Genomic DNA, 18,861 nt, shown 5'->3' with positions numbered 1-18,861 from the left:
TTGGTTATTTCTGTAATACGAATTAGCTTAGTGTTTTATTTCTTTGTTTGTTTCTTTGGTTCCGCGGGGCGCGCGGCCGCTCCTCCGTTGGGCTCGCGTTGGAAGAACGGCCGCGCGCTCCGGAGGCTCCGCGGCAGCAGCAGCAGCGCTTCTCTCGATCGGTTTTCCGCTCGACTTCCGATTCACTCTCCGTCCCCTTTTTCCTTTCACACTCCCTCTATTCCCGTTCCGTCCCGTCCGTGTTCCGCCTCTCCCAGCCCGGCTCATGCCGCGCTGCGCAAGGCGCCTGAGGGCGAGCCGGGACCCTGCCCATCTCTGTCCGCACTGGCTGCGGCGGCTTTTGAAGAGCCTCTGCAGGAGCTCCTCACTCTGCTGGTGGTGGTGCTGGAGCATCATCGCCTTTTGGCTCCGCCTGGCGCGGGCCCTGGCCCGTCCCCGGCCCCGAACGAGGCCCCTCCCGCGGTTCCGCCCGGAGCCGCCCCGCAGCCGCCCGTCTCCCGCCCCATCGCCGGCAGCTTCCCCGGTGCGAGCCCCGCCGCCCGTCAGCTCGGCCGCCGGCTCCGAGCCGCCGGAGCCCGGGGCGGCTCGGCAAGCAGCAGCGCCTGGGGCGAGTGGGTGCCCCGGGAAGAATGCCGAGAGCGTGGTGCCGTCCGCACGGGCGGAGAAGCCTCCCCTGGAGCAGCTCTACCGGGAGGGCCCGCTGCTGGGGATGGGCGGCTGCGGCAGCGTTTACGCCGGGACCCTGCTCGCCGACGGCGCCCCAGTAAGAGACGGGTCCAGCTCGGAGGCGGGAGGGGGGGGATCGGCGGGCGACGAGCTCAGCCCGCCGCTTATCTTGGCTTGCAGGTGGCCATCAAGCGAGTGGGCCGGGATCGCATCTGGGAGTGGGCGCGGCTGGTGAGTGAGCGGGGCCAGCGGGAGCAGCCGGCGGGGCGTGCCGGGCGGGGCTAAGGCCAGGCCCGGCAGGGTGGGAGCCGGGACGCTGAGAGGGGAGCGAGCGTGGAGTGAGCGGGGGCCGAGCAGCGTCCCGGGCCGGGCAATGGCGAGCTGCGGTGGTGCCGGGCAGGAGGTGCCGAAGGCGCGGCGCAGCATCGGCCCCGCTGACGGCATCGCGGTCCCCCCGCAGCACAACGGCGCCCTGGTGGCACTGGAGCTGGTGCTGCTCTGGATGGTGTCGTGCCCTGGCTTCCGCGGCGTCGTGCGGCTCCTGGACTTGTTTGAGCTGCCCGACGGCTTCGCGCTGGTCATGGAGCGTCCGGAGCGCTGTCGGGACCTCTGGCACTTGCTGGACGCGGGGGGGTTCCTGCCAGAGCCCGTGGCGCGGGGGCTGTTCCACCAGGTGCTGCAGGCCGTGCGGCACTGCACCAGCCGCGGCGTCCTGTACCGCGACATCAAGGCTGAGAACATCCTCGTTGACCTGGCCACCGGCGAGGTGAAGCTCATTGACTTTGGCTGCAGAACCTTCCTCCAGGACACATTCTACACCCAGATGGCAGGTGAGCCCAAAGCCAGGGCCCAGCTGGGCAGCGGAGGTTCTCCCCTTTGCTGGCACAGGGGAAGATGGAGTGAGGGAGGGAGGGAGAATCCTTCAGCCGGCTGCAGCCAAGTTGTTTTTTGGCGGGGGCAGGGGCTGGCTGTGTTTGAGCTGGCTGGGAGGGAGGGAGGGAGCAGCATCGGCCTGATGAGCTGCGCCTGTGTCCCATAGGAACGCCAGAGTACAACCCGCCAGAGTGGATCATCTTTGGCTGCTACCATGGCCAACCAGCCACCATCTGGTCCCTGGGCATCCTGCTCTATGACCTGGTCTGCAGGCACCTTCCTTTCAAAACCCCTGAGGACATCGTCCGGGGCCAGTTCTTCTTGCCACCCCGGGTGTCTCAAGGTGGGGATATGTTCTCAAGGCACAGGAGCAAGAACGGGCTTGGGAGATGGCAGCTGGCACATAAGCGTCCTGCTCTTGCAACTAGGGAGGAGGTTGATCTCCTGGGCTTAGCTGGAGGAGGTGGCATGTGTGCTGCTCTGCTCCAAAAGAGGATGGATGGGGAAGCTTTGGGTACAGGTCCGAGAACTCCTAGTGTGGTGTGGGCACTGTGGAATCTGGGAGAGCCTGGACAGGAGGTGACCAGGGGTTTTTGGTTTCTCTCTGCAGAGTGCCAGCACCTGATCAGGTGGTGTTTATCCATGGACCCTGCAGACAGGCCATGCCTAGAAGACCTTTTTGAGCATTCCTGGCTGCAGGACCCACAGCTGCCCCGGGAGACAGCAGAGATCCATCCCTCTGCACAGTAGGATCCAGGAGCCCAGCAAGTTCCAGCTGCTGGTGTCTCATGGTGCTCAAAGCAAACCCCAGAGCGTTTCCCTATGGCCGTGGCATGGAGCAGAGAGCGCAGCCGAGGAGACGTTTCCGCGGGTCCCCAGCGAGTTGTGGAGGGAGCGGCTCAGGGCTCCCCGTCTTATTGGAGAAGTGGTGGCACAGTGCAGTGAAGTTGCCACAGACTGGAAAAGGAGAAACATCCCCCTGCAGCTCAATGGCATCGTGATGTCCCTGCAAGCCAAGGCACAGCAGGCGTATTCTTCTGGAGCGCGACATGGAGCTGGAGAACACCATCCTCAAGCTGGCCGCTGGCGGGGCAAAGACCATGGGCTTTGGTTGTGGCCCCTTCCTGGAGGACAAGACAGGCTCTGTGCCCCGATGAAATCAAGATGAGTCCCCAGCCGGTGCAGGGGTGGGGGGATGCTCGTGCTCCCAGGCATGCCAGGGCTCGCCCTGGCCACGTGCCTGAGGTTCCCCGCTCGGCAGCAATGGGGAATATTCATGTTTGCGCCACCTGCCCAGCTGCTTTTTGGCGGGACAGGGGACGGATGTTGTGGAAGGGGAGCCGGCTCCTGGCCTCGCCGACAGCTTCTGCCAGCCAGCCTGGTGTGGGCTGGGGCGGGGGAGGCCTGCCTGACAAAAGCATCCATCCATGAGGATGGGGGACAGCAGAGGGGGGTGGGTTCCAAAGCCATGCCCCAGCTGGTCTGCTTTTCAGGCCCTTGAGGAAGGGGTGGACTTACAGGCAGGAAAGGTGGGGTTTTTCCCCACCTGGGGAGAGGTTTAATTCTTGCATGGAGTGGTCAGACCCTCCCCAGGCCCGTGAAACATTGATAACCTTTGGTGGTTTTTCTTCTTTCTAGGTCTCATTTTGAATTGACTTTCATGCAATTGTTCATTGTTTTTTCCAGGAAGATTGCACTGGATGCACTCCATGGAGGTGCTGGCACTACCCGGGGCAGCCATGGTGTGCGGGGACATCCCCTTCAAGAAGGACGAGGATCTTGTGTGGGATCAGTTCCTCTCCTGGCAGCAGGTCTGCAGAGGTGGGTACCCAGCTCCACAGCACAGGTGGCACAGGGGCAGATGAGAGTGGGCACACGAGAATATCACTCTTGCAGCTGCTGAGGAGGTTGCTGTGCCGTGCTTAAGCAGAAGAGGTGGAGTGTGGCCTGCCCTGCTGCTCTCCTCTAAAAATGAGAGAATGGGTTGGGAGGTTTGGGCTCTGGGCACAGCCAGCAGCCTGGCCCAAGCACAGACCCTGGTGGGACAGGAGCATTCTGTGACTGACCGTGGCTTTCTGGTTTCTCTCCCCAGGCTACCAGCACCTCATGCCATGGAAACAGCACCGCTGGGCCTGCCCACCTGGGAGGGCTGGAGGGCGGCAGGTGTTCATTTGCTGCCAAAAATAAATACTTTTCTTGTTATCATCATCGGCATGTTTCTTTCATCCTTTTCCAAGCTTTTGGCCTCCCTTCTTCCACAGAAATCTTTTTCAGTCCTTCCTCTTGGTGGGATTTGGGATGGGGGGTTAAGCAACATGAAAAATTCAACAGCAGCTCCTGTTGCCAACTGCAGCAGTCCCTTCAAGAACCCTGAGCTTCCAGCAAGGTCTGAGTGTGCCGTGCAAAAGGGCATGGTTTGCAGGGCTGGAGCTGTCACCCCTCGGCAAAAGCTGGGAAGAAATCACAAGTGGCAAAATGGCATTTTGGCTCAAACACTGCCCAAATTCTTCCTCCTTTCCCCTTCCATGCAATTGATCAAACTACCCAGGGAAAACAGCTCAATGTCCTCCAAGAGCCCATTTTGACATGGAAGCTGACAAGTTCGATGTTGGTCATATGCCTTTTTCTGGGCAGCAGATGTTACCCCTCCATCAACATGCAGGCATCCTGCCTTGCTCCTGGTCCCAGAAACAGCAGCCCCACCCCTTCCTATGGCCTGGTGCCCTGCCCTCTTTCCCAGCCCTCCCCACACCCTCTCACTGTTCCCTGAACTGCCCAGGAAGGAAAAGCCACTTGGCATGGCAGACTGTGTGGCCTGCCTGAGGATTCCAAAGCCACACTAATCTCACAAATAACTTCTGGGATTAGCACATCCAGGTCACATCCTCACTTGAGGATATCCTGCTCTCCGTTCACTCCCCTGTTCCCCACAGACAAGAAGCAGGGTTGTGCTGGAAGAAAACTGTTTATTTTTTTAAATAGAACTTGTTTTTCAAACTCCTGGGCGTTCATTCTTTTTTTGGCAAAGATACAGTATTATCTGAACATTCTCTGCATATATATAAAATATACGTGTGTGCATATATTTATAAATTTAAACAATTCTGCAACCTTGAGTCATTTACAGCAGCCCTTCCTGCTTCCTAACAGAGAAGAAAACTCCAACAAAGGGTAAAAATGCAGCCCCTCTTAACCAGAGGAACTGAACCACATCCATCTGTGGCTGGAGAGCATCCCACCAGCTCCAGCTGGGAGGCTTGAACTTGAGTGTAAATGCATCTTCTTACAGCATTTCTAGACACTGGCCATTGCTAGACAGGCCTGTGTTGGGACACATGCCACCCTCCCCGTGCCCATCCCTTGGGGAGGGCACACCAAGCACAAGGAGTAGCCCTTGAACAGGTGGCAAGTGGTCCTCACGGTGCAGGTGGGCTGTGACTTTCTAACTCAAATACCTACAGGCAGAACTGGAGAACAAGGGAAAAAGGCAAGGAAATGCCTTTCTGAGAGAGGTGGCCACAGTAACACAGACCAGCTGCCCAGAGCATGTTCCTGCATATTCAAGAGTCACTGAGCAAGAAACCTCTCAGAGGAAATGTTTTGTTCCATCTGAGAGCTCCTCCTTGCCTTCGAGGAAAAACATGAACACAAACTGGTTGAGACAAAGTAGAGGGAGAGGTCCAAGGTGGCAGGCTGGGTGACAGAACATGTCCAGCGGTAGCTACGATAGCTATCATTATCATTAAATTAAGAATCACAATCTGAATCATTATCAATCATAAAATTGTCTTCATCAAGGTCATCATCATAGTCTTCCTGCCACTGTGGATCACAGTCCTTATCTTCAGCCTCCTTGCCACCTTCATCTGTGTTGGGGCAGTCACACAGGATGTTAAGGTTTTACTTGTTGAGAAGGAGAGCATAAGAGCAGAGCCTCTGCTGGGAGCACCAGCCACCACCTAGAGCCCCACAACACCCCACTGTCATGGTCTCAGCATCTCCATCCAAAGAAACTCAAGAGAGTCCAGGGAGAGCTACTTCCATAACTGAGTCTGCCAATGTTGGAGCTTTCTGGATCATAGCTGCATACAAGCAGACGTTTTGCTGCTTTCCCTACACCACTATGTCACTTCAATTGCTACCTCAAGCCACAAAACAGGATGCAAATAATCAGTGTCTGTCATTCACTCTTTTCTATGTCAGTGAGCACAGGAGAAAACTGCTCACCTGCTTTTCATCTGCACTTACCTTCCCCTGTTACCCTGTACATGCAAGGGCTGAAGCAGGCACATTTGGGAGTTTCAGCTTGCTCTGAACAGCATCTCCTCAAGTCTGGAGCCCAACATGGAAATCCTGTTAGCAGGAAAGAAGAGCCAAAAGAGACAGAGAAACAAGATGTAATTTGGGGTGCAAACCCCTACCCTGCACACACACTATCCTGACTCTATCCCCCCAGCTGATCAAGTCCTTTAGTTTGCCCACAATCAAATGAGACTAGAGCAAGACAAGCCACGAGCAGCCATGTGGCCTTCACCTGTGTGGAGTGCCAGAGAATTGCAAAGAGAGACTCCTTGATCTGCTGTACCAACTCCAAATCCACGTGGAAGTGCTCTGCTTTCAGGAGCTGAAGAGAGGTGCCTAAGTCTTGGTACTGCAGCAGGGTTTCCTCGGCAATTCAAGGCCAACAAAGTCATGCTGCATCTACACTCTTGAGCAGAGACCAAGTCCTTCTTGGCCCTGATAGTGAAGCCAGCCATAGCTGCTTCAATCTCCTGTGCACATGCATCCCTCTTTCAGAGCACAACGTGTTGCTCTTGTACTGCATCAATCTCCACTGGCAGCCAAACTGCTCCAATGGACTTCTTCAGAAATGACATCGAGAAGGCAAAAATGGACTGCCAGAAGTGAGGCCAGCTGACTGTTGGTATATATGCTATTGCCCCACTACAGAGCTGCTGCTCTTTGACTACAGCTGGAAATGCTAGTCATGACTTCAAAGAGGCTGCAGGACTTAGCCAGAAGGATGTGTAGAGCATTAGTGAGCAGCTCCAGGCTCTCAGTCTGCTGTTCCACAATACCTATTTTCAGCAGTTAAATGGTAGCAGTTAAACGGTTATATGTGAAACCAGAAGGTACTAAATTCACCCAACCACTCCTGAACATAAGCGCTGCAGCTTTTGGTATGTGGAACTCATCACCACCTAAGAAAGCCTAATTTATTAAGCTAAGTAAAATCCCCATCCAAATTAAATTTCTGCTGTCAATGTCATCTCGCATGCCAAAGGGCCCTTGCAGGTAAGATAACAGAGAGCAAGCTGCATGTTTGTGTTTCAAATTTTTCTTCAAACTAATAAAAAAAGAAACAGGGAATTGTCACAGTGCAAGCTGGCTTGCACTGGGCAGTTAATTCGGCCACATATGGGAGAAACAGCCTGACCTGATAGACAGGCCTCCAAGGAACAGAGATAGGACAGAATTGGAGATATACAAGGATTTGAACCAGTGAGTCCCAGCTAAGCTGCAGGAGCTATTGGTCAGAGAGCTGAGCAGCCTGAACTTTCAGCCAATCACAAGTGCTTGCCCAGGAACATGAAGAAAAGTATTTAAGGTGAAGTCAGAAGAATAAAGGGCTTTTTGTCACATGGATCATAGAGTACTGTGTCTCTGTCTCAGACACAGTGCCAGTCAACGTTACACAGCTGCACTACCCTGAAGACTTGACGGCAATTGAAGGAAGACAAAGAGCTCCTGAGGGCATTCTGTATTTTAATGAGACCCTCTGTGGATTTGGGACTGAGTCCAGGACCCTCAGGCACTGAGAGAAGGTTGAAGAAGCTGCTCAAGGAGTCAGAAGCAAAACGCCAAGTCCCTTGGAGCATCAGTGGCCCCACTGGGGGCAGGGAGTGCCAAAGGCTCCCCAGGGACTGGTGAGAGCAGATCCTTGAGGGCAGGATTGCAGGAGCCCGAGGCTGTGAGCAGGGAACTGCAATGCTGAGCAAGGCCTGGGCTGGGTGGAAGAAGCAGAAAGGCCAAGGCCTGAGCCCAGGCTTGGGCCAGCAGGGCCTGTCCCTCACGGGGTCTCGGGGCTGTTCCTGGGGCAGTGGGATGGCAGGGGCAGCATGGACAAATGTCATCAATCTGTGTGACACTCCAGATAGTCATGGAACCAAGGGCCAGTGTGACACAGCAGGGCCTCATGGAAACGAGGCCATGGTGAGCCTGCAGGGCTGTAACACCCCAGAACACTGAAATGCTGGGGGTGACCAAAGGTTCCTTCACTTGAGTTTCATGCACAGGAGAAACCCCAGCCAGATATTCTCAACATGGCCAGGTGCTAAGAAGATTCTTGATAGGAAGGGACCCACAAGGATCATCCAGTCCAACTCCTAAGTGAATGGCCCACACAGGGATTGAACCCACAACCTCAGTGATACCAGCTCTAACCAATTGAATTAAGAGGTCAAAATGACACAAAATTTTGCTGGCAAAATATAGACAATCAAGGAACACGGACAAAACATTTCATACAACATCCAATTCAACATAAAACTCATATCATAGCATTAACTTCCTTGACTAAGGCCTTTTAACTGAAAAACCTTTAACCCTGAAGATACTAAGTTAGCCAAAAGTATTTAAGTTAAGTAGGATTAGGAGAAAAAGAAATAGAGAACAACAGAAGACGTATGGAAAGATCCACATATAGGTACCAACGACTCAGGTTCCAACGTGGCTCACAGGACAACCCCAGCAAAAGGCAGGATCCAGACCGTGGGCTGACCTCGTGCTCTGGGTTTTAACCCCCTGGGCCTTCATAAGCCTGCCCCTTAGGAGGGACTTCCAGTTGTTTGCTCAATCAGAGTCAGGGCAGGCACCAGCTGCTATTGTGTGATTGATTGACAGCTCAGCCAATCAGAGCTGGGGTAGCATGGCCCTGCTGTGTGATTGATTGACAGCTCGGCCAATCAGAGCTGGGGTAGCATGGCCCTGATGTGTGATTGATTGACAGCTCGGCCAATCAGAGCTGGGTTAGCATTGCCCCTGCTGTGTGATTGGCAGCTGTGCCAGGCCATGGCTGGGGGCGGGGCTCTGTCCCACCACAAACCAAGGCCTGACCCGGCCCTGGCCCCACATGGGCATTCCAAGCATCCCAAGGTGCCTGGGACATCGATCTCATCCAGCCTGCGACCATGGTGACACTGTGGAACTTCATGGAACCATGGGTCAGTTGTGACAATGTGGACACCATGGTGACACTGTGGTGTTTGATGGAATCAAGGGACCATTGTGACACTCTGGTGCCTCAAGGAATCAAGGAGACCATTGTGGAATTTGAGGGCCTCGAGGAACCAAGGGTCCATGGTTATCTTGTGGAGCCTGTAGTGTCACAGAGGAGCCATTGTGACACAGTGAGGGCCCATGGAGCCAGTGGGCCATTGTGACACATCAGGGCTGTGTGGATCCATGAAAACATTGTGACATTGTGAGGCCTCATGGAAGTACAGGGCCATTGTGACACTGCAGAAGCAAGGGGAACATTGTGACACTGCAGGGCCTCATGGAACCAAGGGAACGTGGTGACACTGTGGGGTCCCATGAAACAAAGGGAACATGTTAGAGTTCTGGCTGGCTGGGCCTCCTGGTGATTTCTGGCAGGTCTGGCTGACCCTGGCATGTCGAGGGCTGCCTCTCACCTGCCCCTGAAGCACTGGGGCTCTGGGCTTTCCTTCCTATGGGAGAGAAGTGTCCTTCTCCTCTAGCTGTCCATGACCAAAATTGGGATGCCTCCTCCAAATTTCCCAATATACAAAGATTGTTCCCAGATGAAATCTGCCAGGACTAACAAGACTAACTAATTGATCTGTCTGGCCTGGCCAGCCAAGGGCCACCTCTCATTTGCTTTTGAAACACTGGGACCATGTGCTTTTCTTTCTTATGGGAAAAAAACATCCATCTTGACCAGGCACCCATGGCCAAAACTGGGAATCTCCCTCCAGAATTCCTGATAGCCAAGGATTGCTCCCAGACAAAAGCTGCCATGACTGACAAGTCTGGCTGGCCTTGGCTTCCTCAGGGCCAGTTCTCATCTGCCTTTGAAGCACTGAGGCTCTGTGCTTTCCTAATGAAAAGAAAATAAAAATAAAAATAAAAATAATAATAATAATAATAATAATAATAATTTACTTCTTCCTGGCCAGATGCCCATGGCCAGTATTGAGATTCCACCTCCAAAAGGTCCTATGTCCATGGCTAGCCCATAGATGAAAGGTGCCAGGAGAGACAGGTCTGGCTTCGCCCATGGGTGGCCACTTCTCATCTTGTTCCAAAACACTTGGACTTCACGCTTTTCTTTTCTATAGGAAAAATACATCCATCTCAACCAGGTGCCCATGGCCAAAATTGGAATTCCACCTCCAAAACTCCGTACCTCCAAGGATTCCTCCCAAGTGAAAGCTACCAGGACAGACAGGTCTGGCTGCCCTTGGTCTCTTGGGGGCTGCCTCTCACCTGCTTTCCAAACACTGGGCCTCGGTGCTCTCCTTGTAATGGGAAAGAATCATCCTTTTTCTAAAGGTGTCTGTGGTCAAAATTAAGATTCCTCCCCCCAAATTCCATATATCCAAGGATTCCTCCATGACAAAAGCTCCTAGGACAAACAGGTCTGGCTGGTTTGGCCTCCCAGGAGCCACCTCTCTCCTCTTCTGCCTTTGAAACACTGGGGCTCTGTTCTTTCCTTCCTATGGAAAAGAATCAGCCTTCTTGTCCAGGGACCAGGACCAAAATTGGGATTTTGCCTCCCAAATTCCATATATCCAAAGATTGCTCCGAAACAAAAAGTAGCCAGGACATAGAGGGGTGGCTTACCCTGTCCTCTGGTGATTTGCTTAGACTATGAGCAGAATGTTTTCAATTGCAAACACCTCAGAGAAGACACAAAGATCTCCTGAGGTGGGGTTTGGAGGCTACAAGCACCTGACCACTATATAGGGACAAAGAAGCTCTGTGCTCATTGGGGTGGAGAGAACAGGAGATGAGAGCCATGACAGTGTTTAAAGAGTGGTTTCAGAGACAGTGGATCCTTTTGACATAGTGGAAAACAGCCAGAAATAGAAAGAATTAATGCCAGCTGGAAAGCCAGGGAGGTCCAGACTGGAAAAAAGGAGAAAGAAATTTCATTCCTAGGGCAGAGGTGTGGTGCCAGACATCCACCAGAAGGAGTCTGGAGCAGCCCAAGGCTTTGTGTGTCCAGGCAGAGGCAGGCAGGACGCAGAGCTGTCAGCAAAGGAAGGGGCCAGCGAGGTGGGGCAGCCGGGGGATGACGACAGCCTGCAGGGACAGAGGCACAGGGCATGGACACCGTAGGACAGCCTGGGCTGCAGAGGCCACAGGGATGGGCAGCAGCTGAAAGGCCCTGACAGAGCCAACTCCTGCAGCACTTGGGCCATGCAGGCTGGCCCTGGGCCTGAGGCCAGCAGGGGACAAGTGAACCTTGCTGTGCTGGGGCCTCATTGCCTCCTTGTCCCTGCTCTGCAGTCTGGCAGGGGCCGCCCCATGGTGCTGCCCTTGGCATTGCACATGCCCAGAGCCCAGTGGCCCGGGAAGAGCCCTGAGCAATGAGGGAGGGACAGGATCTGCCTTGCCAGGGCCTGGGGCTCAGCCCTTGGCCCTTTGCATTCCTGAAACACATCCAGGTGTGCTCAGCATCAGAGACACCTTTCCCTTGTTTGTCCTCACCTGTCATCAGTGCCTCCAGTGTTCTGCTCTAACTGGAACCTGGGGACACTTTCAAGTGAGTTGTGACCCTCAGTGGGCACCATTAAAACTTCAAGAAACTTTGGAGTTTCAATTTAATTTTGAGTTCTTGAGAAGTTTTTTGAACACTCTTTGAGGGTCTGATCTGATGCAAACAGCACCAAAACCCTGAGAGAGTCATTAAAGTCCTTGTGCTGTGTCTGTGCTGCTGAGCTGGGCTGGGCTCCAGGCACAGAGGCAACTCCTGGAATCCAAGAAGAGCTTCAAAAACACATTTCCCTTGATGAGCAGCTCCTGTGCACAGCCCAGCAGGGCTGGGGCACTGCCTGCAGCCACCCCGGGCACAGCACGGAGGCACAGAGAGCTTCAATCAGTCAGGGCTAGGAAGATGCTCAGAAGTGACTGGGACACAATCACTCCCAGCCCTTGATACAGGAAGCCTCTGGCTGCAGGACAATGCAGCTGCAGCTCCTGCAGTGATCTCCAAAAGCTGGAACATCCCAATGCCTGCAGACTCTGTGAGTACATTCTCTGATGATCTCTTGTGTACAGCAGCCAGGGGTGCCCAGGGCTGTCGTGCAGAGCAGGGTCCTGCAGCCCAGGGCGCTGTGCTGGGGCAGGGACTCTGCTGCCTGCTAGGGACAGCTCTCAGCCAGCCCTGCGAGCTGCTCCCAGCACTGGGGGACAAGGTCTGGGTGGAAGGAGACAGCTGGTAAGGCTTGGAAGTGTTCTCCTTGTGTAGTGAGGATGCTGCATTGTCCAGGGCTTCTCCCAGCATGACATTTAACTCCAGAACTTTTCCAAGTAGATTATACAGGGAGCACAGCAAGTCAGTGGCTGTCTAGAAGGGAAAATCCTGCTTTTTAAATCTACTGCTCTGGGTTGCCTGGAAAGGAAATTGCACATGGATATTAATCTCTCAGTTTGGGTTGAGAAAAATAAAAAAAAATTCTCTGAGATCTTAATAAAGCAGGCAGTGACAGAAATCAGCACAGGGTCCCTTACAGGCAGCATCAGTGTCACTTTTCCATCCTCCTCAGGCTGCTGTGGCGTTGCCAACACAGACTGCTGAGGGAGAGCTGGCCCAGGGCAGTGCCCTGTGCTGGGAGGGGTCTGCAGGGCAGAGCTGAGCCCCCAGGGCTGGGCTGTGCTCTGGCAGCACTGGCAGGGTCCAGCCCTGGGCACAGGGAAGCAGCTGCTGGCAGGGACAGCTCCAGGCAGCAGAGCCCTGGGCAGGCAGTGGGTGGAAAGTGCCACCAAGCTGGGCTGGGATATTTAAAGTCCTCTCCATACCAAACTATTCCATGACTATTTTTTTTACAGATTCCCATGCCAAGACACAGCAAATGTCCAACAGCAGCTCCATCAGCCACTTCCTCCAGCTGGCATTGGCAGACACGCGGCAGCTGCAGCTCCTGCACTTCTGACTCTTCCTGGTCATCTCCCTGGCTGCCCTCCTGGCCAACGGCCTCATCATCAGCGCCGTAGCCTGCGGCCACCACCTGCACACCCCCATGTTCTTCTTCCTGCTCAACCTGGCCCGCAGCGATGTGGGCTCCATCTGCACCACTGTCCCCAAAGCCATGCACAATTCCCTCTGGGACATCAGGACCATCCCCTATGAAGGATGTGCTGCACAGATCTTTTCCTTTCTGTTCGTTTTTGGTGCAGAGCTTGCCCTCCTGACCATCATGTGCTATGACCGCTATGTGTCCATCTGCAAACCCCTGCACGATGGGACCCTCCTGGGCAGCAGAGCTTGTGCCCACATGGCAGCAGCTGCCTGGGTGTTGCGTTTCCTAGATACATTGTAAATGGTACATCCCGTGACCCCTGCTGTGCCCTGTATCTTGGTCCCTCTCCCCTCCTGGCCACACAGAGCTGGCTGGGATCCAATTTCTCCCCGCCCCCCCTTTCCAGACCCTAGAAAAGGTCAGGACCCGCTGACCTCGCTCTCTTATCCCGCACTTCTCTTTTTCCCCCCACTCTCTTCCCCCGCGCTTTTTCTCTTCCCCCGTTCTCTTTTCCCCCCCCACGCTTTTACCCTGTTCTTCCCCCTCTTTTCTCTCTCTTCCCCCGCTCTTTTCCCTTCCCTTTTCACTCACTACCCACGAGAAATAAACCTGTAACTTTATCAGGGGAAAGAGCCTCTTTTGATATCTTAACTACGTCTCTGTGGCTAGGGCCCAGGGGAATTTCACCCTAACACTTGAGCTAGACTGGAGGAAGGGTGAAAGACCCTGTTTTGGGCCGAGAAAAAGCCTTACAGTTGGCGCTCCACGTGTGTGGTTTCTACAAAGCACCCACGTTTTGCTGTGACTCCTATTTTTGGGATTCGACCAGCATAGGAGCTGATCAACTAGCTCAAATTTCTTTAAGCTGCATTTTGTGCAGTTCGAAGACTTTTCAGCACGAACCGGCAGCCTGTCAGTCCCAGACAGGACGGTTTGGGACGTGGATCCACTACCGTGTACACAGACGTGTCTGCCTGCAAGAAAAAAGGTGAGTAAAGCGTCCCTTTGCGGCGGGGGTTCCCGGAGCTCCGCGGGGGGGTCTCACCGGTGGCATTTTCCCGGCCCGGCACTGTTCTCGGGAGGAGAGGAGGCGCGGGCGTGTTTGCAGCGTGCGCGCGGCTCAGCAGCTCGTGGCCACGTGGTGCGGCGCGGGGGCTGGGGGGGGGGGCTGGACGCGGCCACCTCAGGCGCGGCGCGGCAGGCAGGCAGCTTTGATCGGTTTCAAAGGGCGGCACAGGGAGTTTTTTTGTGGTTTTTACGGGTTTTTACGGCGGGGTCGGTCCCTACAGCGGCGCGGGCGCCACATAGGTTTTGCTGACGAAAAACGGCGAAATTAACATCGGTTCCGCATCTAGTAAAGCCTGAAAACCGTGGTGTACTTAGCACGTCTTAACAACTAACTCCTTTCCTGTGTTTTAACTGTAGTGGGGTGGATATAGTGCAAATTGCTAATACTATGGGCATACAGCAATCTGCCTTACAAAAGAGTATAACAAAACAACTCAAGGAAATACTAAGTTCAGGAAATGTTTTAATATCTAATAAAAAATTAGCCCGTTTTGCCAGCTGACTGTCTGTTGAAATATCTGACCTTGAATTGCAAAATGTAAATTCGATTTCATTTTGGGATGAAATAGGGGATTTATTGACTTTAAAAGTAGAAAATGGAGATAAAACTGCCTCTGTATTCCTTCCGATATTCTTACAAATTCGGAAAGTTTTAATTCAGACAGAAAACAACAGACAGCAGCAGCAAAATGATTCAAGCTCACCTTCCCTTTCCAAAAATTCCTATAACCATAACCTGGAAAGCACCCCAGGGTCTCCCTTGGAAATGCAGCATGCTCAGCACGGCTGTAACTGTTCTAAACCCCCAAATCCTCCCCAGTATCCCGGTTCTGACAATTTTTCGAAAATTATCAGCTCTCCTTCCTTGTTCCCTTCCCCTCCGGGCCACGAACACGTGGCCGTATCTGGACAGGTCAGGGTCGGGGTCCCAGATAGCATTGGACATGCGGTACAGGGAGGGGGGGGGGGCCGATATGGTGACAGCCACATGTCTCCTCCTTCATCCCGCAACCCCCTTTACCCTCCGGTCCCAGCCCCTAAGCCTGTCCCCTCCCATAACCCATCCCTGCCCTCGGCTCCACCGCCCCCTCCCCCCTCCAAGACCCTGCCCTGCACGGTACCTGGCGACCCCGCCCACAGGTGTTGCAACCCTGGATTCCACCACCCCTCCCCCTCTCCGGTTTCACATTCCTTCCCTCCAAGCTGCTGCGGGGTGGGGGAGGGCAATGTAGCCCCTGCTAGTTTCAGTGCCGGTGGGGGTGGGGGTGGGGGGGGATCAGCTCACAGCCCCTGGGGGATGGATGGTGCTCCCGTGGTGGGGGGGGTGGCCAGCCTCCCGGGCCCGGTGGGGGGGGGATGCCTAACCCTGAAACTCAGCACCAGGAGAAAGAGTATGTACAATCAGTTGCTCCTGTAGTTTATCTTGGTAAGAGAAACGGAAAAAGAAGTTATCAACCTTTGTCCTACCAAGATAAAAAAGAAATTTGTAAAGTACAAAGAGAATTTGGTAGGAATAGTGAAATCTTTAAAGGCATGATGAGAGCCACTTTTAACTCAAACGAACTGGTTCCATATGATATCAAAGAGCTTTTCCGGTGTCTGTTAACTCCTTCAGAATATGATCTATGGGAAAGCCTGTGGAAAAGATCTTTAAAACTGCTTTTACAAGAGCTTTTAAAAAGCTCAGATAATGCAAAAGGTGCTGATAATAATGATATGACATATGAACACCTATGTGGGGAAAAAGATTGGCATTGCCCTGAAAGCCAAACCAGAGTACTATCTAAGTCTGTCCTAGATAAAATATGCAATGCTGCAGAAAAAGCCTTTAATCAATTACCAACAGTAGATACTAAAGGCAGTTATATTAACATTAAACAGCTTACTTCTGAGAGTTTCTTACAGTTTGTGGACCGCCTTCGTACGCAAGTAGAAAGACAAGTGTCTGATCCAGTATTACAAGCTGAATTAATTAAAGAAATGGCTCAGAGGGATGCTAATGAAACCTGCCGTAGGGTTATCCTTGGCCTTCCCCTGGAGCCAGCACCTAGCTTAGCACAGATGATAGAAGCCTGTGCCAGAAAAGCAGAACTGTTCAGTGGACACGAAAGAAATCCAGGACTGGCACACCCAAGAACCATGGCAGCTGTGACACCAGAAGCCAAGAAGCAACCAATGTCACCAGAGCAACTGCAGCACATCATCTGCTTCCAGTGCAAGCAGCCAGGATACTTCGCCAGGGACTGTCCACACAACCAGAAACAGAAGAAGACCAACAAACAAAAAAACTAGCTTTACAGCGTGTACCCACCATTAACACCATAGCGCGCTAGGCTATAAATACTGCGGGCTCCACACTGGCAAAAGACTCTCTCTTAATAAACAAAAAGGGGGAGGATGGGATAGAGGGTGTGGGGATGTATGTCAATGAAAATATCAAATGTTCAATTAACAAGGTTTGGAAGCCACTAGGCCATTTTAGGCTTGTGACTACCAGAGGTTTTCATTTCAGGTCACCTGATTGGACAGTCATAACAGTGGACTTACCTAACAGTACACAGGACGTGACGTTAAACCACATGAAACTGGACAGTGAGTACTTTGTTGTCGGTGACACAGCACACACACCCCTAGAGATTGAGGTGGTTCCCATGACCATCAAGGGAAGCATAACTGGCCTCATTCTCCTGGCACGATGTCCTCTACCACCATATTACCTGGCTGAGGGACAAATCCTTGCCCAGGCCATTCCTGTTCCACAGGAGGTCCCAGTAGATGGAAAATCACCTGAAGTCTACTGGGCAGAAGTGGTGGGTGAGGACAAGCCCTCTCTGGCATGCAACCTAACCCATGTATCAGATCACCTCCATGTGGAGGGGGTACTGGACACGGGTGCTGATGTGACTATCATACCCGAAAGGATGTGGCCGTCACACTGGGAACTTCAGCCTGTGGCAGGCAGAATCCAGGGTGTAGGAGGAGTCAAATTGGCAAAAATATCAAAAAGCATTGTACAAATTGAGGGGCCGGATGGAAAATTGGCTAGCATTCACCCATTTGTTACAGATTATAAATGCCCTCTATGGGGGAGAGACACCATGTCCCAGTGGGGGGTGAAACTGATTATTCCTAAAACTCCTCGGGATTTTTAGAAGCGGCCACTGTGGGGCGCCCTACCCAAAAGTTAAAATGGCTAGATGATACCCCAAAGTGGGTAGCACAGTGGCCGATGAGTAAGGAAAAGCTCTGGGCGCTTGAGGAGCTTGTGGAGGAACAATTGGCTAAAGGCCACATAGAAGAGACCACAAGTGTGTGGAATTTCCCGGTTTTTGTGATAAAGAAACCAGGGAAAGACAAGTGGAGGCTGCTCCACAACCTCCGGGAAATAAACAAAGTAATTGAAGACATGGGGTCTCTCCAACCTGGAATGCCTTCTCCAACAATGCTTCCCAGAGATTGGCAATTGGCTGTTCTAGACATCAAGGATTGTTTCTTCCATATTCCCCTACACCCAGAGGATGCCCCACGATTCGCCTTCTCGGTTCCTACCATCAATCGAGAGGCCCCAATGAAGCGCTACCACTGGAGAGTACTGCCCCAGGGATTAAAATGTAGTCTCTCCATCTGCCAGTGGTATGTGGCCTCATTGCTGTCCCAGGTGTGTGCCCAGAGAGGGGAGGCCATCATCCTTCATTACATGGATGATGTGCTAGTGTGTGCACCCGATAACTCTCTACTCCAAGACACACTTGACCTAGTGGTTAAAGTTTTAACCTCTGCTGGATTTGAATTGCAGGAGGACAAAGTCCAAAGGATGCCACCTTGGAAGTACCTGGGCCTGGAAATTACTGCACGGACCATTGTTCCGCAGAAATTGGAAATTAATTGTAATCCAAAAACCTTAGCAGATCTCCATTCCCTGTGTGGGTCATTGAATTGGGTTAGTCCCTGGCTAGGCCTCACTAATGAGGACCTAGAACCTCTCTTCAATTTATTGAAAGGGGAGAGAGAGCTGCTTTCTCCCAGGGAATTGACCCCAGAGGCAAAGACTGCAATCGAAAAGGTACAAAAGACCTTAGGAGAGAGGCAAGCTCACCGTTACCAGCCCGAGCTGCCCTTCAAATTCATTGTCCTAGGAAAACTGCCACACTTACACGGGTTAATATTCCAATGGATCAAGGAGCAGAGAGAGTCACTCTTAATCATAGAGTGGGTCTTCCTCTCCCACCAGAGATCCAAAACTATCACTAAGCCACAAGAGTTAATAGCACAACTGATTCGGAAAGCAAGGATCAGACTGTATGAACTAGCTGGTTGTGACTTCACATGTATTCACCTCCCTGTTAAACTGTCTGAGGAGGGAAAGAACTCTCCTGAAAAATTGACTAAAGAGATGTTTGAGCATTTGCTCCAGAGCAATGCCAGTCTCCAATTAGCCCTGGACAGCTACAGAGGACTAATATCAGTCCATGCCCCCTCTCACAAGCTGTTTAATGAGGAATTCCACCTCATTCCTCGTGAGAAGAGGAGTAGGAGACCACTCAAAGCTCTCACAGTGTTCACGGATGCATCTGGGGCATCCCACAAGTCGGTGATGGCTTGGAGAGATCGTCAGACTCAGCATTGGGAAGCTGATGTTGAGTTTGTGGAGGGGTCACCCCATGTAGCTGAACTGGCAGCAGTCGTGAGAGCCTTTGAAAAGTTCTCAGAGCCAATAAACTTGGTGACAGACTCAGCCTATGTAGCGGGGATAGTGTCCAGGGCGGAGCAGGCAGTGCTCAGAGACATCGAAAATGAGCAGCTTTTCAGGTTGCTTTCCAAACTAATTTATTTGATTTCTCATAGAGAACACCCGTTCTATGTGATGCATGTGAGATCACACACAGATTTGCCAGGTGAAATTGCAGAAGGGAACCATCAGGCAGACTCCCTTGCAACCCCAGCAGAACAAGCAACCCCAGCAGAACAAGCACGCCTTCCTGACATC

General features: G+C 52.8%; 1 protein-coding gene across 1 annotated transcript; it reads left to right on the top strand.

Annotated features, from left to right (window-relative positions):
• Nucleotides 1-265: 265 nt before the first annotated feature.
• Nucleotides 266-3,747, top strand: LOC148220254 (serine/threonine-protein kinase pim-1-like). The gene is made up of 7 exons (XM_088155760.1): nucleotides 266-282; nucleotides 487-763; nucleotides 847-897; nucleotides 1,127-1,496; nucleotides 1,706-1,882; nucleotides 2,150-3,360; nucleotides 3,632-3,747. Exons 1-6 carry the CDS (start codon nucleotides 266-268, stop codon nucleotides 2,287-2,289), a joined length of 1,032 nt encoding a protein of 343 aa, XP_088011886.1. The 3' UTR covers nucleotides 2,290-3,360; nucleotides 3,632-3,747.
• Nucleotides 3,748-18,861: the final 15,114 nt, after the last annotated feature.

Source organism: Sturnus vulgaris, chromosome W, assembly GCF_052056855.1.
Source record: "Sturnus vulgaris isolate bStuVul1 chromosome W, bStuVul1.hap1, whole genome shotgun sequence".
NCBI classification, from domain to species: domain Eukaryota; kingdom Metazoa; phylum Chordata; class Aves; order Passeriformes; family Sturnidae; genus Sturnus; species Sturnus vulgaris.
The sequence above is the reverse complement of the archived record's forward strand: the minus strand, read 5'-3'. Positions and strand labels throughout refer to the sequence as shown.